The sequence below is a fragment of the Spea bombifrons genome, chromosome 12, assembly GCF_027358695.1.
Source record: "Spea bombifrons isolate aSpeBom1 chromosome 12, aSpeBom1.2.pri, whole genome shotgun sequence".
Taxonomy (NCBI): Eukaryota; Metazoa; Chordata; class Amphibia; order Anura; family Pelobatidae; genus Spea; species Spea bombifrons.
In genome coordinates, this window is record NC_071098.1 from 152,646 (window position 1) to 173,936 (window position 21,291).

Genomic DNA, 21,291 nt, shown 5'->3' on the forward strand with positions numbered 1-21,291 from the left:
TCTTGGCCTACTGTTTTTGCAGACATTTTGCACAGTGAGCCGTTCCCATGGAGACACACGGAAGTCGGGCGATGGAGCGCAGGAAGTCATCCAGCAGAAGCACTGAAACGGAGCGCCCGCTACGCTACTGCCCTCACCTCCCCGCAGTCACGCAGGGGCCCCTCACCTCCCCCCAGAGCGGCATCATCCTCACTCGTCACTTCTTCAGTACAGAAAGAAAGTTGTCAAGCCCAGAAGGGGGGGGGGGTGGAAAAAAAAAAAAAGGGTTCAAATGACATCACAGCAGACACCAGGGGCAGCTGACATTTTATTATAAAACAAAATTATTTTTAAAATTAGTGTTCGTATAAAGAGGCGACACCGTTCAGAACCAGGGGGCCGCGGCGGATATTAAAAACAGCCATCCCGTCAATCAGTTATTTATCACAGAATTACAGCACAGAGCGGCTCATCAGTCTCCCGTCACTCTACCGAATACACAACGTGCGGGCTCCGGGGGCAATGTTCCACGTGCTGCACCGGTAACTACCCCCAGCGGTACTGATGGTGAAGGCTGACGGAACAGAATCGGGGCTCTCATTGGACCGTTTTTTTCCGGCGATCTGTCCCAGGCCGTTAATATTCCCACACGCTCACAGCTCGGCTAGGGCTAGAAGTAATTTACCCCCGAACGAACGCAATCCTTAGAACCGGACCCGACCAGGACGACGGCGCCTGCGCAGCACTTTGCCCAGGAGTTTAAGGACAGCGAGCGACCCCAAATATCAGTGGCAAACAGATGCGCAGCCTCGGGAGACCCTGCAGGCACCAGAACACCGTTAACACAACACACAATATGCAACACCCATAAAACACAAAGCGGCACGGCTCCTACTATAACGCACAGGGACATGCGCTGCTGCGGGGTCCCGGTAGGCTGGGTGCCTTCATGGAGGGGTTTTCCTTCTTATCCTCCGCCATCTCACAAAATAGAGAGAGCAGCTTCAGTAACGAGACCCGGTAACGGGCGTTCGGTAGACCTCAGGGGGGGCGCGTCCGAGGTGTAGCCCGGATTCACACACAGCACTGGTGCACGGCTGAAGCACCTCTTACGAGAACAGCGGCGAATATCCAGCCGCGCCGTTCTCCACCAGAAAGAAGGGCAGCGATTCAGGGTGTAGGGACAAGGGTATAACGCAACACGAAGGGTGAAATAAAAGCTCAGGCCGTGGGGGGGGGGGGACAGCGCTCACTCAGTGGCCCACGGCGACCTTCTGCTTGGCGGGAGAGGGGTGAGGGCTGGGCAGCTTCTCAGACGAGCCACTCAGGGTGGACTGAAGAAACACCGTCTTGTGGAAGAGTTTGTTGCTCAAGAAGACCACCAAGGAGAAAAGGCGAAGTTGGAAATGGCTGCAAACACACAAAGAAAGCATTAGCGCGCACACACACACACACACACACACACACACACGGCCTGCAAGCTATATTACAACGGTCTGCGCATGCAGACAGGAGAAGCTCACATAAAACAGGCGGAAACGGCTCAAATTATACACAAAAAAGGGGGAGTGGAATGCTGCCCCCTTTTTATAAGCAAAAGAACCGCGTTACTTACTAGGCTTTCCCGGGAGTCTTGGCCTCATTAGCGCTGATAATAAACAGCGGGAAAAGAATGGAGAACAGACAGCCGCTGCAAGACAGGGGGAAAAGCGGTCAGCACAGCTTTTAACAAATATCGCACCAAAAGCTAACATTTTCACCCCAGAACACGATCAGCGTGTAAGGGGTTTCTGTGCCACGCAGCATCTTACATTCAACCGCGTGGCTCTTATGTTTGCTCCCATGTTCTTTTGGGGGGGTTTTCCTACAGCACGACGCAGCTTTTGGAGGCTTTATAAGTAATATAAAGAATGGGAACCCAAATGCATCGGCGCTTCATCAAAATCCTCTCCGTGAACTTGCAGGGTCTCAGTAACTTACCCCGAGTCAGCAAAGTTCTCCCACAAACACGAACAGAAGCCTAGTTTAGCGTTAAATGATTAAAGCAGAGCGCGAGACGCAGCCCTCGCACATACAGTAGGGGCCGTTGGGTTAAAAGCTCACTTCTTTTAGAAAACTTCACTACAAAAAAGAATTGCCTTCTGGGTAACTGGCCAGAATTCACACATCACACGCAGTTTACTACCTGATGATGTAAGAGGACTGCAAAGCGGTCAGGGAAGCCAGGGGCAATCCAAACCCAAAGTAATACGGCCAGTTCCTTTCGATGTTCGACAACCGTTGGTGCATTTCAATTCCTGGAAGAGAATCCGGCAGTTCACAAAATGCTAAGAGATGCCGTAGGGTGGAGAGACAGCGGGTTTATTAACCAGCCCGAGATCGTGGAACAGAGTTATGGTTCACCATACATGATGAAGAAGATCTTGGCTGTTCCTGTATAATGTTTGGGGAGATGAACAGTTAATTACCTTTGTTGAACCATCGATACTCAAAGCAGTAGAGCGAGTAGAGGAGGGACATGTGGAGCAGACTGACAAACTGCCCAATAATATCAATGGGGAAGAGGCTGACAAACATCCCCTACAACGGAAAAAGACTGTAAACGAGTGCAGCACATACCGCCACGAGTCTATATCTATCTATCTATCACACACACACGTGCTACCGCCAGCCGCACGCCCCGTACCTGGATCAGGAAGAGCGCCTGCAGCAGGAGGTTAAACAGCATATCAGCAATGATCTTACTGACGCTGGGAAACGGCTGGGACTTCCGGCCGGAAAACTCAAAGGCCAAATCAGCGATATCCTTGAAGAAGAATTAAAAGGGCTGCACCTTTATTCCGGTTTAAAATTACCACGTAGATCAGATCCCACAAGATTTTTACGTATTGGCCCAGAATGCAGCAAAACATCTTAATATCCGGCCCGTCAAGTGAAATTACCGGCAAAATCTAAGGGGAATAATCCAAGTTCCCGAAGGTCAGGTTGACAGCAGAATAAATACTCTGACCGGCCGTACTGTACCTGGAACCAGATAGCATTGACCACCTTGCTGAGCACAAATAGGGGAAGGACCCACAGGGCGCTGAACACCGACATCAGGATGAACTCCAGCCAGGACCAGACATCTCCGTGTAACGATGGGTCACCTAACGAAGACATATTAGGAAAGCAGACATCTAAAGGAAAGAATCCCACTCGCTCTGCAAGGCGGGCAAGCTTTATATAATTATACGACACACACCAGGGCAGGTTTCTCACTTGCCCCAGTTCCTACATCGCTGGCACGATTTCCGGTGTAAACACAAAATACAATGAAACACGATGACGCGAGGACCCCACGTGCACCCTGCGAAACCTAAAGCCCCTTTCCACAGGATCATTGCTCCCCCATTTGGAGGGGCTGATTGGCTCTTGCAGCCTCACAAGGTGGAGTCCAGAGGAGAATTCAGAGAAGGGTGACAATTTTCTACAAGCAGTTATCAACTGCCTCTAATGTCTGAGTCACAGAAAAAAAAAAAAGTCACCTACGTTAACCAAACCTGTGCTAACTTACCAATTATCCACGCGGTAAAGGTCTGGAGCAGAGGGATGATCATTCGGTAAAACAGGAAGAGACTCAGCTAAAGAGAAGGAACATACAAAGGATTCAGCTCCCTCCACATATATTCAGGACTGCCCCTGCCAGCCTTTTCAACCACAACTTCTACATACATCATGCAAACACAATGGAAAAGCCCAGACACTTCTGAGCCTCCGTTACTGATTGTCGTGAGACACCGGGGCAGCAGAAGAGTACAGGACTTTCAACAGCCAATCGTGTGTCTCCTAAAGGCAAGAGTTTTTTTATTTTATGTATTTTTAACTGACTCTTAATTACAGAGTACATTAATACACATTCTTCACTGGTCTTCCTTTAACATCTGAATCTTATGATGCCCTTTAAACCCACACTTTCATAAAGATTATTAACATACCCAGAAGACGCCTCCGTTCCATGCGCAGCAATGAAAGATTCTGGTCACAATACGAGGTTCACTGAGAAAGGAAAAAAAAATCACGTTAGAACAGCAGCTCCAGTGTGTGACCTGAACTACGATAAAAAAAAAAAAAACATTCCCTGCCACGCTCCTCAACACTCCAGATTTAGGGATTTCTCCTCTTCTAACCTGCCCCAACACCTCATCGCAGGGCAGTTCTGGGATCGCCAGCATCAGGTTACAGATGGCTGCACCCACCGCTCTGAACGGCAGGGACCATAGTGGTGCCGGTACGTCCACCATTCACTGAGGAACCACGACTGTGCCACGGCTCGTGTACGCAGTTATACTGCTAGACCACGACTCGTACAGGATTCCCACCGCCTGTGCAACACCGGCCAAGATCAACCACGCCAACGGTTCCAAATTCTTGTCTTCGCAAAACTGACACCCTTTGGACAAAGCGGGCACCTGGGGCACTTAACCCAACACAGACTGTACAAAGCATCTAGGTACTGAGAGTGGGCCGTTTTGTATGGTTTAGACCACACTCGTCTAGTGACACTCACTTCTCCGGCTTCTTTTCCTCACTCAGAGCTCTTCTTTGCGCGAGGGCGCTGCTGGCGCGTCTCCTTCTCTGCTCCTCTCTCTTCTGCTGGATCCGGGCATCCAGCTTCGATATAGTGCAAATCCCCCAAACGGAGTCCTTAACGCCCTGTATTAAAGCAAAGGAGCACAGCTGTCAACGTCTAGGAGCAAACAACGCTGAAGGGGGGCTCGGGCAGTCACAGGGCGGACTAGAGGACGGGGGGGCTCGGGCAGCCACTGGGCAGACTAGAGGACGGGGGGCTCGGGCAACCACTGGGCAGACTAGAGGACAGGGGGGCTCAGGCAGTCACAGGGTGGACTAGAGGACGGGGGGGCTCAGGCAGTCACAGGGCGGAGTAGAGGACGGGGGGCTCAGGCAGTCACAGGGCGGACTAGCGGATGGGGGGGCTCAGGCAGTCACAGGGCGGAATAGAGGACGGGGGGTCAGGATTTCATAGAAACATAGATTTTGACGCAGATAAGAGCCATCCGGCCGTCTAGTCGCCCATTTCAGGCATTCTTCTAACTGGGCAGGAGAGGAAAAGGACAGATCGTTGAGGAAGAAGCCCCGAGAGAGTTTCTCATCCCACAGAGAAGCTACTAGCGCCGTTACGCGGGATTCACGTACACGAGCCAGGTCCTGAAGGAAACTTTTCAAACTGTCAGCCATTTTCTACTCTTACGCTGTCCGGAGTATCAGCTGCGCAGGGAGAGGCGGTGAAACGGTCCAAAATTTACCATCATGGAGCAGCCTGGAGTGCAGCCGAGTCTGGGAGAGACAAACAGATGAACCCATCAGACACCAAGAGAGCGCCCCACACAGGAGACACCCCGACTCTACCCACCGGACAGAACCGTCAAAAGACAAACCACAATATAACAAAAACCCGGCTGTCCGCCGGGTCCATGCTCCTTGTCGGCAGAGGGAGTCAGCATCTATTTTTTAATGGCGGGTCGCTGTCATATGAATAAAGGAGCAGATTTTTTTTTTTCATAAACAGGAAAGCCGTTAATATGAATTATTTCCCATCGCACATCACAGGACCACGAGACCTCAGCGGTAGCCGGCTTCCTACCCAGGGGTCCTTAACCAGAACCAAGGGGCCATAATTCTCACACTCCTTTCATCAGCAACACTAGGCTATATGGACTTCACAACCAGCGGCTAAATCGACGCAGGGACCGGGACCGGGTGAACTCGCCAAATAATTTCTATCCCTCCGGCAATAAGCTGCACTAACCCACAAACGTACCCCACGCCAGCGTTACCAGTCCCCGGGCCCCGAGTTTCGGTATTCCCTTCAGTTTACAGGCGGCCAAGACCTAACGCGCATGTCAGAACTGAGTATGCCGGGAAATGGAGTTCGAACGCGGGGCGTGCCGGGAAATGGAGTTCGAACGCGGGGCGTGCCGGGAAATGGAGTTCGAACGCGGGGCGTGCCCGGAAATGGAGTCCGAATGCGGGGCGTGCCCGGAAATGGAGTCCGAATGCGGGGCGTGCCCGGAAATGGAGTTTGAACGCGGGGCGTACTGGGAAATGGAGTTCAAGCGCGGGGCGTGCCGGGAAATGGAGTCCGAACGCGGGGCGTGCCGGGAAATGGAGTCCGAACGCGGGGCGTGCTGGGAAATGGAGTTCGAACGCGGGGCGTTCCGGGAAATGGAGTCCGAACGCGGGGCGTGCCGGGAAATGGAGTCCGAATCAAGAGCTTGCCGGGAAATGGCGTTTGGCATGATGGGATAGGGAGTCCGAAGCCTGGAGCATAATAATGGAGAGAACGCGAGGGTCTCGCGAAGCGCCATCCTACTCGCCATGTTTACAGGATGCATACATGTCACATCTACCGCCCTGTACGGGTACAGTGCTGCCGCCTGCGGGGTCAGGGAGTTACTCCGCTATACCGTTAGCATCCTGCGGGGGCAGCGTTTGACCGGTACGGTGACGTGGGAGACACGGCTAACGGGGGTAAACCTACATTCGTAGGTAACCCCTAAATGCAAAGCTGTCGCCATGGAAACCAGCTGAGTCTTCCTGCTTTTAATTAACTCGTATTATGAGTCTTTATATGAATTAATACCCCCCAATGGTGGAAATCGCCCCACAGTGGACATGACTGCAAACGAGAGATCACCCTAAACTGGTGGGTATCACCCCAAACGAGACAGCCCAACCCGGGGCACATGATTTATTGTTTTATATAGCGCCATCAAATTCCGTAGAGCCGTACAATGGGTGGACAGGACACAACAAATAGTATATAACATGACAACAGATGAGGAGGGCCCTGCTCAGAGAAGCTTACAAGCTAGAGACATCCCCCCAAACCGGGGGGCATGACTGCAAACGAGACATCACTCCAATCCAAGAGACATCACCCCAAACCGGGGGGGGGGCATGACTACAAACAAGACATCCCTCCAAACCGGGGAGCATGACTGCAAACGAGACATCACCCCAATCCAAGAGACATCACCTGAAACCGGGGGTCATCACACACCCCCCATCAGGATAACTGGAAACTTTCTAGGCTACCCAGAGCTCTTCCTGGGAGTGGCTTTCTGAAGGGGCAGAGATAGCTCCAGACAGCTTTACTGGGTGGAGAGTGGGAGGGAAGTGGGTAGGAAATGGGCGTGACCCAATGTCACTCCTCTGCCCTGACAGAAGAAACTGATCCTGGAGATGCAAGTTAAGCGTCCAGATAGTTCACAGGTATGTCTAAATTAATAAGGCGCTGTGTCACTGGATTAGACGTGTAGTTTGGAGGGAGAAGCCACCAGGTGAGGTCTCATCTCATGCATAGATATGAATGTAGAGTGTTTGTGTACCTCCTGAGTGTCTGTGTTCAGTCTGGCCAGTGCCTCTTTGGGCCCCAAACACCTGATGCCCCTTTCTCATCCCCGATGCCCCTCTCTCCTCCCCCTGCTGCCCCTCTTTTATAGGAGTCAGATTGTTTGCTGGGTATGAGGGTATCACAAGGTTCTTCAGCCCTAAAAGCCCCGATAATGTGTATAGAAACAGCAGGAAAGAGCTTTATAAATTAAACTGTAGGGATCCGTAGGGTTCAAAGTCACATAAAATATCTTAATATAGCTCCACCCCCAGCCACGCCTCTAGCTGCGCCTCCTATGACAACAAGCTCCCCGGGATGGGTCATTTGTAATTTTCTAAATATAAAATCCGATTTACGTTGTCTTATAAAAATAATCGTAAAGCGGATGGGCCGGCGAACCTGTCAATCACCTCGTTATGCTCCACATTAATGGGCCTGCGAACGTGAGGGAAGAACCTGTCAATCACCTCGTTATGCTCTACATTAATACCCCAAAACGATTTTAAGAACCTTGTGGCGGATATTATTGTTTAGTAATAAATCCGAGGTATTGTTTAGTATTAATATGGCGGCGGGTAAGGCTTTGCTTGTGGGAGCAGTTCATACACCTTATCTCACAGTAATTCTATATTTAACGCACCCCCGCAGGAATGTGAGCTCCTGGTAACCATGGAAACAGCATTAGCTTAGCAACAAGAGGGGTCTGAGACAGCCCCCACAGAGCATGCTGTGAAAGGCCGGTTATCTCGCTGCAGCGCAGGTGTCGTGACCCTCGTTGCGTGATCATTTAACGCCCGTCGGCCATTTCTGATCCACTAAACCACGTAGGGGCTTATTATACGTCCCGGAATACCCCCGGTGCGCTATTAACCTATTCATTGCCGACACTGCGGCGCTTACCAGTTCCAGGCTGGGAATGAGGGTCTGCACCCGGTCCTGGCCGGGAGGCTGTGGGATGCAATATACAGGATAGCAAATAATAAAAATAATAACTGAAAAAAGCCAAAGCAGTGGAACCCCAGCCCAAAATACCCCTCCCTGATAAAAAATGCCCCGTGTGACAGGTGTGTGTGTGTGTGTGAAAGGCACTTCATATTATATCGGAGGGGATACCCCGTATGTTTGCATGTGCTCCCCTCTGCAAATGTCCCACAGGAGACACAAAGGTGTATTTGACCGAACATGCCTCTTGACACGTGATAAACTTACCGCCAGGGGTGGGTCTTACGAGACCCCCATGTCAAAGGGAGCACTTACTGGCTGAACAGCATCGGGACGGAGAGGAAGTGTTCTGCTGCAGCTTCTACTAAAGCTGCCCCCCCAAGGTTTAAAGAATTCTGACTCCAAAGTCCGTTGATGTACCTTCTTTGTTGCCAGCATGATGCCAGCGATCCAATGTGTCACCAAAAAACTGCCACACCTGCCGACATTCTTTATATTCTGTAGAAGTCCCATTGTTCTACGCTGCGGAATACGTTGGTGCCATACACCTCAATAAATAACAGTAGGTCCTTCAGCAACAAGCCAAAAAAAGGTCAAGAAGGATCCCGTTATGAGCGAGGTCAGGGCAGTTGGCATGTTTCACCAAGTACCCCCCAATCTAATCTGAGTTTCCACACTCACATTCTCGCACTCACTCTCACTCACACTCTCGCACTCACTCTCACTCACACACGGCCCCACACTGACCACACGGCTGCCTTTTACATGCAGTGCCATGGAACCACGGAGGGGCCACAGAGCCTTGTGTTACGGGCCCCGCTGAATATCTGCCCCCCCCCCCGGTGGTGGTGTCCAGGCACATGGATAGTTATATAATTATATAATAATGGATCCCCTAATATTTCTGGATTCTTGCTTATTTGGAGACACGTGATTCCCGTTGTCGGCCGTCGCTGCCGTTGGCGACCAGACACTGCGCTATTGTTCGCTTTGTAAAGAGACCGCTCTGTCCTCGCATTCCGTGACAGTCCGTGAACCGCCTGAGACATTTCCATACAGAGCGCGGCGGCTGTCAGTCCGTAGCGGGCGCCATGTTCCAATCTTTCTAATATTATTCATGGCCCCTCTGGGTACCGGGGTGGGCAAGAGGGGCATTTGTATGAGGGATTGTACTTCCGACCCCCCTAAAAATGAAAACTTACCCCAGAATATTTTACCAAATACGGTGTTTCTTCCTTTCAGTAAACGGGGGGGGGGGGGGGGTTGGGGGGATTGTAACATTACTTTTTTATATGAATCCTCTCGGCTTTGGGCCATGTTTGCGTCTTTAACGAATAGAAATGTGTAAATTGTGATGTTTCTGGCGCGTCGTTGGTTTAATGGCAGAAATGAATTTTGTGTCCGAAGAAGACGTCTTGGCTTGGAGGGTCTGCGAGGAGCGAGACCCCCCAACAGTAGCTGTGAGACTGAGGCTCGGTCACGACTATGGCATGAGCACCTTTGGGGATTTGGGTTTCCATGGTTACGGAGCCCCAGGTCTATTCTTTGAGAACACGTCTAGCATGCAAATGGAGTCCTAGAAAAATGCAGCCGAGAAGCAGAAAGAAAGCGCTCGGGAACGCGACGGCCTCGCCAGCTTCAGTGCATGTGGCGCAGGATTATTGCCAGCCCAAGCTGGTTTATTCCTGGACCAGGGCCGGCCACGATGTTATCAAAGTTGTTAGCAACTTTCTGCTAATTTTAGGCAAGATGGGAAGCAGCTAATTGTGCTTCTGAGACTCTTCGGGGGGCGCTGCCAACCCAGAGCTCCACCCGGGAGGTTAATACGCTGTATGGTGATGGTCCGTGCTCCGATGGGTTAATACCCTCTATGTTTATGTCCCGGGCTCTGATGGGTTAATATGCTGTATGTTTATTGCCCAGGCTCTGATGAGTTAATACACCGTATGGTCATGGCCCGGGCTCTGATGGGTAAATATGCCGTATTGTCATGGCCCGGGCTCTGATGGGTTAATACGCTGTGTGGTTATGGCCCGGGCTCTGATGGGTTAATACGCTGTGTGGTTATGGCCCGGGCTCTGATGGGTTAATACCCTCTATGTTTATTGCCCAGGCTCCGATGGGTTAATACCCTGTATGTTTATTGCCCAAGCTCTGATGGGTTAATACGCCGTATGGTCATGGCCCGGGCTCTGATGGGTTAATACGCTGTGTGGTTATGGCCCGGGCTCTGATGGGTTAATACGCTGTGTGGTTATGGCCCGGGCTCTGATGGGTTAATACCCTCTATGTTTATTGCCCAGGCTCCGATGGGTTAATACCCTCTATGTTTATTGCCCAGGCTCCGATGGGTTAATACCCTGTATGTTTATTGCCCAAGCTCTGATGGGTTAATACGCCGTATGGTCATGGCCCGGACCCTGTATTTCTGGGGCCCCTGGGGATGCTGCTCTTCTGCTCTCAGCACAATAGGCAGAGAACAGCCCCACTGCTCCCACATGGATTCTTCATGCTGATTTGACATCGCTGCTGTCAGTCACACAGCATGGGCGGGACTATGTCCTTGTCAACACAGTCCTGAATATTCATGAGGAATCAGGGCGGGGCTTGTGATCCCAGGCTCTGGATCTGCCTGCATTGGGTGTCTGGAGGGAGGGATGCCGTTTGTCTCCAGCATCTCCTGACAGCTCCATGGAATGAGAGACCCCCAGACGGAGCCCAGCCCAGCCCAGCGCCCGCCGCCGGCCTCAGACCCCGCCGCTTCCTCCGCTGCGCAGGTGAATGTTCCTGCCGTCTGGGAGTCTGTAGGGCTTTGGTGGCCTCCGCAGAGGCCCAATGGAGGATGCTCTGATCCTTTCGATGGCTCATCGTCTGGCTAATACAAAGCGGTAGCCCCCGGGTCACACTGAGGTCACACTCAGCGAGGTCAGGGTTTTTTGTAAGATATCAAGGCTAATGGATTTGTTTTTCTGGCAACTTGTGAGCAAGCCGTGCAGAGGTGAGTGATCCCCGAGCGCCATACGCAGAGGTGAATGATGCCCCCGCGCCGTACGCAGAGGTGAGTGATCCCCGAGCACCATACGCAGAGGTGAGTGATCCCCGAGCACCATACGCAGAGGTGAGTGATCCCCGCGCGCCGTACGCAGAGGTGAGTGATCCCCGCGCGCCGTACGCAGAGGTGAGTGATCCCCGCGCGCCGTACGCAGAGGTGAGTGATCCCCGCGCGCCGTACGCAGAGGTGAATGATGCCCACGCGCCGTACGCAGAGGTGAGTGATCCCCGTGCGCCGTACGCAGAGGTGAGTGATCCCAGCGCCGTACGCAGAGGTGAGTGATCCCCGAGCGCCGTACGAAGAGGCGAGTGATCCACGCGCGCCGTACGCAGAGGTGAGTGCTCCCCGCGCGCCGTACGCAGAGGTGAATGATGCCCCCGCGCCGTACGCAGAGGTGAGTGATCCCCGAGCGCCATACGCAGAGGTGAGTGATCCCCGCGCGCCGTACGCAGAGGTGAGTGATCCCCGCGCGCCGTACGCAGAGGTGAATGATGCCCACGCGCCGTACGCAGAGGTGAGTGATCCCCGTGCGCCGTACGCAGAGGTGAGTGATCCCCGTGCGCCGTACGCAGAGGTGAGTGATCCCCGAGCGCCGTACGAAGAGGCGAGTGATCCACGCGCGCCGTACGCAGAGGTGAATGATGCCCACGCGCCGTACGCAGAGGTGAGTGATCCCCGTGCGCCGTACGGAGAGGTGAGTGATCCCCGTGCGCCGTACGCAGAGGTGAGTGATCCCCGAGCGCCGTACGAAGAGGCGAGTGATCCACGCGCGCCGTACGCAGAGGTGAGTGATCCCCGTGCGCCATACACAGAGGTGAGTGATCCCCACGAAGAGGCGAGTGACCCCCGCGCGCCGTACGCAGAGGTGAATGATGCCCACGCGCCGTACGCAGAGGTGAGTGATCCCCGCGCGCCGTACGCAGAGGTGAGTGATTCCCGTGCGCCGTACGCAGATTCACCGACGTAGAGCCCGGCAGCCAGGGGCCACACACAGGAGCCGGGGTTTATAATACAAATATCCCCGGAATGGAAATGAGGTATCTAATCAGAAGGGGCAAAATCTGTAGTGGGGGAGGTTAGAGTGGAGGGTGTATTATGGAGGCCGGAGATGGAATGGATCTGGAGGCTGCAGCATGCGCGGGGCCCTCGCACAGATTCCTGTTCCCAGAGACGGGCCAGGACAAGATCGAGCATAAAAGAGACTACGGGGGGAATGCTGAAAAGACGCGGGTGGATATAGAGGCCTTTCTAAAGTGGGGTTCTCATTATTGGGGGTCTGTAGCACGCACTCCCTGTACAGGCTAGTTACCCCACACTTGCATTCCATGATGGGGATGAACGGGCTGTCTGGGGGCAGAACACCAGAGATCTTGGCTGGCAACATTATTTCATTGGCCCAACCGGAGCCTAAATCTGCCCCCTGGTCACTCGTATGGGCTGCATAAGCTTCGGCTTTTCTCAAAAAAAGTAACATTTTATGAAACCGACTGTAAAGTGTGACTTTTGTGTAAAGATGCAGGCTGTAGGTTATACCCCTGGGGGGGGTCACATTCTGGTTACTTTGGCCTCTCCTGTCTGTTGGTCGTCGGCTGCAGGATGTAGTTTATTTTCTTTGTCTCTCAGCAGAAGCTCCGACAGCTCCACGTTCTGGCTCCTCCCCTGCGGAGCTCCGAGATGGAGGCCCCCCTGGTTTGCCTGGACGAGGAGTTTGAGGACGTTCGTTCTTACTCTGAGGATCGAGAAGACAAATCTAGAGGTCTCTATATGACGTCATCACGGCACGCGGAAGACGCCTCCCTCTCGGAGCTGGAAAACTTCAGCTCGGAGATCATCAGCTTTAAGTCCATGGAGGATCTCGTTAACGAGTTTGATGAAAAGCTGAACGTTTGCTTTCGGAATTATAACACGAAAACCGAGAACCTGGCGCCCGTGAGGAACCAGCTGCAGATCCAAGAGGAGGAGGAACGGCTCAGAGATGAAGAGTAAAGACCCCTGCCTTTGTATAGCGCCCTCGGATAAGACCCCCTGCCTTTGTATAGCGCCCTCGGATAAGACCCCTGCCTTTGTGTAATTCCCTCGGATAAGACCCCTGCCTCTGTATAGCACCCTCGGATAAGACCCCTGCCTCTGTATAATTACCTCGGATAAGACCCCTGCCTCTGTATAGCGCCCTCGGATAAGACCCCTGCCTCTGTATATGTCCCTCGGATAAGACCCCAGCCTCTGTATAGAGCCCTCAGATAAGACCCCAGCCTCTGTATAGCGCACTCGGATGAGACCCCAGCCTCTGTATAGCGCACTCGTATGAGACCCCTGCCTCTGTATATGTCCCTCGGATAAGACCCCAGCCTCCGTATAGCGCACTCGGATAAGACCCCTGCCTCCGTATAGCGCCCTCGGATGAGACCCCTGCCTCTGTATGTGTCCCTCGGATAAGACCCCAGCCTCTGTATAGAGCCCTCAGATAAGACCCCAGCCTCTGTATAGTGCACTCGGATGAGACCCCAGCCTCTGTATAGCGCACTCGGAAGAGACCCCTGCCTCTGTATATGTCCCTCGGATAAGACCCCAGCCTCCGTATAGCGCACTCGGATGAGACCCCTGCCTCTGTATTTTCTGCGGGGCCCTCTAGATGATGTTCACAGACGTCTCTTTCATTTCAGGGTCTGGGACGCTCTCACCGACAATTACATCCCGTTAACGGGCGAGAAATGGAGAGAGCCGAGCCTGGAGTCTCTGAACGGAAACGAGTCGGATTCCGAGGTATTTATCACGCCGGCTTGCGCAGCTTTCATCACCCAAAGTCTGACATCATTCTCTGGCCGTGCTCTTAGGTCAGCGGCGTGCATTCAGAGCTGAAATGGTTAATGGCATTGATTTTGTGTAAAACCCCTGAATGGGAGGGAGACGTTTAGTGCTTTTCTTACTGGTTCTAATGGGTTTAATGAGCTGCTGAGTATTCACTCCTCTGAAAGCAGGATGTTTGTTCTGTTATTGCTGACCTTGCAAACAGATTCGTGGAAGCAAAACCTTTACTGGAAGGCAAGGGCCGGGGGAAAGCGATGGAGAGCTGCAGTCACAATGTACCCTCCACTCACCCGTTACCTGCAGTCACAATGTATCCTCCACTCGCCCGTTACCTGCAGTCACAATGTGCCCTCCACTCACCCGTTACCTGCAGTCACAATGTATCCTCCACTCCCCCGTTACCTGCAGTCACAATGTATCCTCCACTCGCCCGTTACCTGCAGTCACAATGTATCCTCCACTCGCCCGTTACCTGCAGTCACAATGTATCCTCCACTCGCCCGTTACCTGCAGTCACAATGTATCCTCCACTCGCCCGTTACCTGCAGTCACAATGTATCCTCCACTCGCCCGTTACCTGCAGTCACAATGTATCCTCCACTCGCCCGTTACCTGCAGTCACAATGTATCCTCCACTCGCCCGTTACCTGCAGTCACAATGTATCCTCCACTCACCCGTTACCTGCAGTCACAATGTATCCTCCACTCACCCGTTACGTGCAGTCACAATGTACCCTCCACTCACCCGTTACGTGCAGTCACAATGTAGATGCGCACGGAGCGGCTGCGATCTGTAGGACCACACGGTGTACACGCGGGAAGCTGCACGCTATCTGTAGGGTCTGTAGGTCCACGGGGCCACGCACGGGGCCACAAGCGGGGCCGTCCACGGGGCCACGCGGAGCGGCTGCTATAAAGTGTGCCTCGTATAAACTGTCAGTCGCTTCCTTTCCAGTTTCATGAAAAAGAGGAGGAGGAGCTGAACGAGAAGGGAGAAAAGAATTCTGGGATTAAAGAGGACCCGCTGATTACTGCAGATCAGGTGGGGCACTGCCGCGGGTCACGGCTCTCTAGCAGAAATAACCCCTCACTGTCTGTATCTTACCTACTTTATGACATCATCTCTGACACCCCAACCCCTTTCACCAAAATGTCCCCCAGGAGCTGCTCGCTCAGCTGTCTGTATTCCAGGTTATCGAGGAGATAGAGGAGATGATGCAGAACTCCCCGGATCCGGAGGATGAGCTTGAGGAAGAGGATGATGATGATGATGCTGGAGATTTATCCGTCCGTTCCGACTCTGTCCTCCTGCAGGAGATGGAGGCTCTGAGCCAGACCTTTAACAACAACTGGTCCATTGAAGGTGAGCGATCGCCGCATTAGCCCGGGACCCCAGAATCCTGTCAAGGAGTTCTGGCGGTCAGACAGAACATTATTTAAAGATCTAGTAACAGCAAAAAACACCAGTGCCGTTCCTAAGAAGCAGTTTGGAGGGCTTTGACCAAAATCTACCTATTTAAGTGATTAAAATTAAAGTGGTGTTTTCCACTTCCGAGATGATCTGTAACGCTTGCTTCTCTTTACCGGCAATATTGAGTGGGTTTGTGGTGTGTCCAGCAGGGCTGCAGCGCATGACCAGTATGGAGCTGTCAGAGTTACTGGAAAGGGTGGAACGCACCATATGCGATTACTCCGAGGAACTGGTGCAGCACTTGGCCCGGAGAGATGAGCTGGAGTTTGAGAAGGAGGTGAAGAATTCCTTTATTACTGCCCTTATCGAGGTCCAGAACAAGCAGAAAGAGCAGAGGGAACTGCAGAAGAAAAGAAGAAAAGAGAAAGGGCTGAGCCTGCAAAGCAACCGCACGGAGAGAACGGGCCAGATGCCAATGAAGGTAATGCGGCACCGAGCGTGTCCGTGCTGGGAATTTCCGGCACATTCCCTGGGGAGATAAGAGTTCCCTGTAACTACATGTAGAAGCGTTATAGCGTTCCCATTATCATATACGGAGCCCTCAGCCTCACCTGTGCTCCAAAGCAGGCGAACGCGGTAAAGGGCCATCGGCCCCTCTGGGTAGGAGGGTTATAGAGCCACCGGCCCCTCTGGGTAGGAGGGTTATAGAGCCACCGGCCCCTCTGGGTTCGAGGGTTATAGGGCCACCGGCCCCTCTGTGTGGGAGGGTTATAGGGCCACCGGCCCCTCTGGGTGGGCGGGTTATAGAGCCACTGGTGCAGGGTACAGAGTTTATCTCAATGGGACATTCTTTATTAATAATAATTCGTGAATTAACAGAGATTTGGTAAAAATAATAATAATTGTTCATGAACATAAACTTTAGATAAAAATGGCTGATTTTGTTCCTGCTCTGGCAGCGTTTCAGCATGGAGGGAATCTCTAACATCCTGCAGACCGGCATCCGACAGACATTTGGGAATTCGGGAAACGACAGGCAGGTGAGAACGGGACGTTCGGGAAAGCAGGTTTACCGACTAATAATTCCACGGCACACAGTATATAGAATCTAAGTGTGTATGTATCAGGGTATATAATATATAAATGTGTATATATAGCCAGGGGGCTATTCTAACCTAGACCGACTAGGGGGACGGCAGCTTCTCTCCAGCCTTAGGCTCTACTCAATGGGCCAGTTAAAAAGGAGATCACTGATCTCCTCAAACGGGTCATTAACATTATGGAGGGTTGTTTTATTCTTTCACACTTTCCTTAAAAGTGGGGCCTCAGAATATGATATTATAATACGATACCCAGCCGTAAGGACAGCAATGCCACTGGATATAAGGAAACATGTATAGAGCGGTGCCAGGGGTCAACATAGTAGGTAGAGAAAGAAAAAAAATGGGAGAAAGGGAAAGGAATTCTATATAAGAAGTATAGTTTTTAATAGATAGGCTGCTAGAACACCTTATTGGAGCAGTTCCAAAATGCTCCCAAAGAGAAGATACAATGGTGGTTGTGTTCGATTGTCAGCGCCAAGGATAGATAGGACTTTTATACTGTTTAAATACAAAATTACAATTTACTTAACATATAAATAATACAATAAGCATCAAATACAAATTGAATTAAAAGTCTTCAACTGATTGCAGATGACCGAACGGTTTCGCCTGGCGGCATCTTCAGAGGTATATTCAGAACATATAAATGATTACCTACCCATCACATGAAAACAGAAAAGAAAGAGAGAAGAAGAAAGAAAGTTGGTAGACGTAACGCCTAAATTGTGTGGCATATATAAGTGATTGGATATTATCTTAATATGCGTTTTTGTATATATTATTATTATCTTCTCTCTTTCTTTTCTGTTTTCATGTGATGGGTAGGTAATCATTTATATGTTCTGAATATACCTCTGAAGATGCCGCCAGGCGAAATGCGTTTGGTCATCTGCAATCAGAATATACATACCTGCGTTGAAGACTTTTTGTGGACATCAGTTTTTTATTGATGCTTATTGCATTATTTATATTTTAAATAAATTCTAATTTTGTATTCTTTTATCTAATGCAACCACACAGTATCTAAAACATAAATGTGTACGGATACTGTGGCTGGATGGCCGGAGTTTTCAATCAAACAAAAAAACAGCCGCCAGATCCGACTTAGTTGTGTGAAAAAAACAAAAAAAAAAACATAAATCCCCCTCTGGTCAGAGAATAACTCTGTCTATGGACTGTCCAGTAACCCAAATAACATCAATTCCACAGGTTCCACCAAAATACTCGGCACACGGAACCTTTCCACGGTTTCCAGGGTTTCAGGCCGACGGCCTCCTTTTTCCCCGTTAGCCGTGGAAAAACAGGAGAAAAGTAAAGTTAAAGTCATGCCATTTATTGGCTGAGAGTTTCATTGGAAGCTTTCAAGACCAAGTTGTTACGTCCTTTCCTCAGGAAATTAGTGAAGCCAGAAGAGAATTTCCTAAACAAGATTAGCAAAATAAGAACACAGAGAGAGGAATAAAGAGCTACTCTGACCTACTGCTCACATGAAATGCATCCTTAACACTGCCGTGTGTGTGTGTGTGTGTGTGTGTGTGTGACCCTGCTGGCACTCTATAAATACGGGTAAGTGTAAAATCCTGTAGGATTGGGGCCGGAGTAATAAGGGGAATGGGAGGACTACAGTACCCAGAAAGATTATCAGAATTAGGGTTATTTAGTTTAGAAAAAAGATGGTTTAGGGGGGACTTAATACCTATGTATAAATATATAAGGGGGCAGTACAGAGGTCACTCCCAGGACCTATTTATACCCAGGACTGGATCTATAACAAGGGGACATCCTCTACGGCTGGAGGAAAGAAGGTTTCTACACCAGCACAGACGGGGGTTCTTTACAGTAAGAGCGGTGAGATTATGGAACTCTCTGCCAGAGGAAGTGGTAATGGTAAACTCAATAAAAGAGTTCAAAAGGAGCCTGGATGTGTTTCTTGAAAGCAATAATATTATAAGTTATGGATATTAGATTAATAAGGACAGAACGTTGATCCAGGGATTTATTCTGATTGCCATATTTGGAGTCGGGAAGGAATTTCCCCCCTGGTATGGGGCAATTGGCATCTGCTTCATATGGGTTTTTTGCCTTCCTCTGGATCAACACAGTAGGGACACAATAGGTATATAGGTTGAACTTGATGGACTTTGGTCTTTTTTCAACCTTATGAACTATGTTACTATGTTACATGTATCCATTTGCTGCACGAAGCTGCCATGCGTGTCACAGCGGGATAGTAAGTAAGGGCTTTAGAATGTATCAGGTATGTTTGCACGTTGTGTTAACGCGGATGTGCTTCCCCTTTCCCTTCCAGTATCTGAACACGGTGATCCCGTATCAGAAGAAAGGCTGCCCACCCTCTGTCGAGGACCTGCAGATGCTCACAAACAGTAAGACTGCCCTCCGGTGGCACATTGTGTAACTGCACCAGCATACCCAACACATACCTAAACATCATATCCTGGCACTCCGTGTCTTAAATCACTGCGGTTCCTGGGCTCGAGTCTATGGCAACAGCAAACGTTAATAAATGTCATCCCCTTCAAACACCTCTTACTCGGATTCAGTAAATACTGTCAGATCTCCTATATGATCCTCACATTTTCCACTTTTAATGCCACTCATGTTATACATGAGCACCAAACACCATGAAATATACGGCTCATATTATGGCTACGCAATGTTATGGTGAGTTAAGCAGATGTATTACAAATGCCAAATAAGCCACATATATTTATTAGAAACCCCTTTATGTGTATCCCGTGGGAGCAGCCGTCTCAATGTCCTGTTCTCAGCATCTCCAGGATTATTTATCTTCAGTTAAGTTCTCTCTCCCTTTTGGTAAATTGCTGATAAGGGTGAGGAGAGAAGATCAGGAAAGGAACTTGATGACATAATGCTGGCTCTGCCACAGGCTGCCACCAATCTCAGCTTCTGTAATGTGAAAACTGAACCATCTCCAAAATACTTTCACCGACACAGACACCGGGCTGTAGGAATCTTTAATGAATGATTGTAGCTGCGCGGATGCTGACCGGTCCCTCTTTAACCCTTTCCTCAGTTCTTTTCGCCATGAAGGAGGACAGTGAAAAGGTTCCCATGCTATTAACAGACTACATTTTAAAAGGTAACGCGCATCGAGACGTGCCTCTCAGCTCAGACGGGTCTGATACGCGTTGTGTGTAATTTTTTGTGCTATTCTCTTTGTCGTTTTAGTGCTCTGCCCGACCTAACGGACTGACGGGGACCCTAAGGAGCAACCGTCCGGCTCTGCATGGAGTAACACCAATATTTTTGCATTTTAAACCACATCACATTCATCCAGATTCCAGACAGGTGCTCTCCTCGCCACGTTCCTCCTGTCTGCTCACGAAGACCTTAACCTCTAATCTGGATTAAACCCTTGACCCTTTGTGTTGACCTTGGACCCTGGCTACTCGTCAAATTACCATCCAATGCGTCTTCCCCTCCCCATTAACTGGCTGCAGTTGGTGCCAGAAACCTGCTCAGCTCCAAGGGGTTAAACCTCCACGAAAACCACGTGAAATGTCCGCTTCTGGGAAAGACCTAGCTACAAACGTCACCACTTGGCGGGATGTCGGGGTCCACGTTTCATGTAATTCAGTAGACTTTTCATTTCCCAACCAGTTATACAAATGGTAAATTTTTCAAGCAGGATGACTGCTAAGTGCTAGGCTAGAAATAATGGTTGGTACAACCAACTGCACTGGGAGGCCGAGCTCAGCTATGACTGCCAGGCTGGTATTGTCTATAAAGTCGTTTGTTCTGCACAGTTCTGAAAAATGGCATCTGCTGCAGCCGGGTAAATGCATGGATTCTGGGTGGGTTCATGTTTATAGGGGGCATTAGTGTCAGCTGGGGGGGTTCGCTGCATCCACCATTTAGTCAAACGCCAGGTTCATCTGTCTATTGTGTTTTCTTTTTGTCCGGTTGCCCTCGTTATTAAGTATTAATTTCCTTTTTGCTCCATAAGCATCACATCCCGCTGAATGGTAATAATGCTACGGGAAATGTATTCACGCAACTGATAAATTAACCACCTTGGCTGCATTCTAGGTCCCCCCGATTAAAGGCCATGACCTTGAACACATTTGGAAATAAAAAAAAATGTGATTTGGAGAATTTTCAGGGTTTGGTGAATCATTTCAGGCCACGCTAGTTTTACGGTTGATGAATATGGGTAAATGTCACGCAAGGCCGATACCGTCTGCAGGGTTAGAAGGAGGCTCCTGGTTTAAATTTTTCAGTATTTCATGTCTTTCCAACCAATCGTGAACAAGAATCCGTTATACTGACCCAGGACAGACAGAATGGGGGGTCGCGGGGGTTGTATGTAAACCGTAATGTATTCAAACGTGTCTTGACGTGTAATATATTTGAAATAAATCGGCTGTAAAGTCCTGCCTAATAACATCGTGAGTTATTTACACCGAAGGAATTATGCGGCCCGGTATATACATGGCTAATAATGTCCAGCTCTGATTGGCTCACACAGAAAGCAGTGTTATTATAATGCTTAGACCACTTCCCCAGCTCCAAACAAATGAACCTCTATGTAATTCACACTTTTAGGTAAATAAACGGG

General features: G+C 50.4%; 2 protein-coding genes across 10 annotated transcripts; one reads left to right on the top strand and one right to left on the bottom strand.

Moving 5' to 3' along the window:
* Window positions 1-1,215: 1,215 nt before the first annotated feature.
* On the bottom strand, window positions 1,216-5,893 carry EI24 (EI24 autophagy associated transmembrane protein). 2 transcript variants are annotated; one of them, XM_053452099.1, is made up of 11 exons: window positions 5,801-5,893; window positions 5,176-5,316; window positions 4,529-4,674; window positions 3,957-4,017; window positions 3,536-3,602; window positions 3,004-3,128; window positions 2,666-2,785; window positions 2,448-2,559; window positions 2,165-2,276; window positions 1,595-1,669; window positions 1,216-1,389 (listed from the first exon to the last, which is right to left on the bottom strand). In XM_053452099.1, the coding sequence occupies exons 2-11, from the start codon at window positions 5,215-5,217 to the stop codon at window positions 1,233-1,235; spliced, it is 1,017 nt and encodes a 338-aa protein (XP_053308074.1). In that variant the 5' UTR covers window positions 5,218-5,316; window positions 5,801-5,893; the 3' UTR covers window positions 1,216-1,232. The 2 variants fall into 2 exon arrangements, with proteins under 2 accessions (XP_053308074.1, XP_053308073.1); XM_053452098.1 differs by having other exon boundaries at window positions 5,789-5,860.
* A 5,048-nt stretch (window positions 5,894-10,941) lies between these two features.
* On the top strand, window positions 10,942-20,398 carry FEZ1 (fasciculation and elongation protein zeta 1). Of its 8 annotated transcripts, none has more exons than XM_053452123.1 (10): window positions 10,942-11,094; window positions 12,993-13,351; window positions 14,033-14,132; window positions 15,133-15,219; window positions 15,339-15,540; window positions 15,795-16,069; window positions 16,548-16,628; window positions 19,000-19,075; window positions 19,747-19,812; window positions 19,902-20,398. In XM_053452123.1, exons 1-10 carry the CDS (start codon window positions 11,014-11,016, stop codon window positions 19,916-19,918), a joined length of 1,344 nt encoding a protein of 447 aa, XP_053308098.1. In that variant the 5' UTR covers window positions 10,942-11,013; the 3' UTR covers window positions 19,919-20,398. The 8 variants fall into 8 exon arrangements, with proteins under 8 accessions (XP_053308098.1, XP_053308100.1, XP_053308103.1 ...); XM_053452125.1 differs by having other exon boundaries at window positions 12,996-13,351; XM_053452126.1 differs by having other exon boundaries at window positions 10,943-11,094; window positions 15,369-15,540.
* Window positions 20,399-21,291: the final 893 nt, after the last annotated feature.

Coding starts and splice junctions, on each gene's coding strand:
- FEZ1 (XM_053452123.1), top strand. CDS start 11,014: ATGAGAGACCCCCAGACGGAGCCCAGCCCAGCCCAGCGCCCGCCGCCG. Junction 13,352..14,032: donor GAACGGCTCAGAGATGAAGA/GTAAAGACCCCT, acceptor CTTTCATTTCAG/GGTCTGGGACGCTCTCACCG. Junction 14,133..15,132: donor GAAACGAGTCGGATTCCGAG/GTATTTATCACG, acceptor CTTCCTTTCCAG/TTTCATGAAAAAGAGGAGGA.
- EI24 (XM_053452099.1), bottom strand. CDS start 5,217: ATGGCTGACAGTTTGAAAAGTTTCCTTCAGGACCTGGCTCGT. Junction 3,603..3,956: donor GGAACGGAGGCGTCTTCTGG/GTATGTTAATAA, acceptor CCTTCTCTTTAG/CTGAGTCTCTTCCTGTTTTA. Junction 1,670..2,164: donor CAGTCCTCTTACATCATCAG/GTAGTAAACTGC, acceptor CCTGTCTTGCAG/CGGCTGTCTGTTCTCCATTC.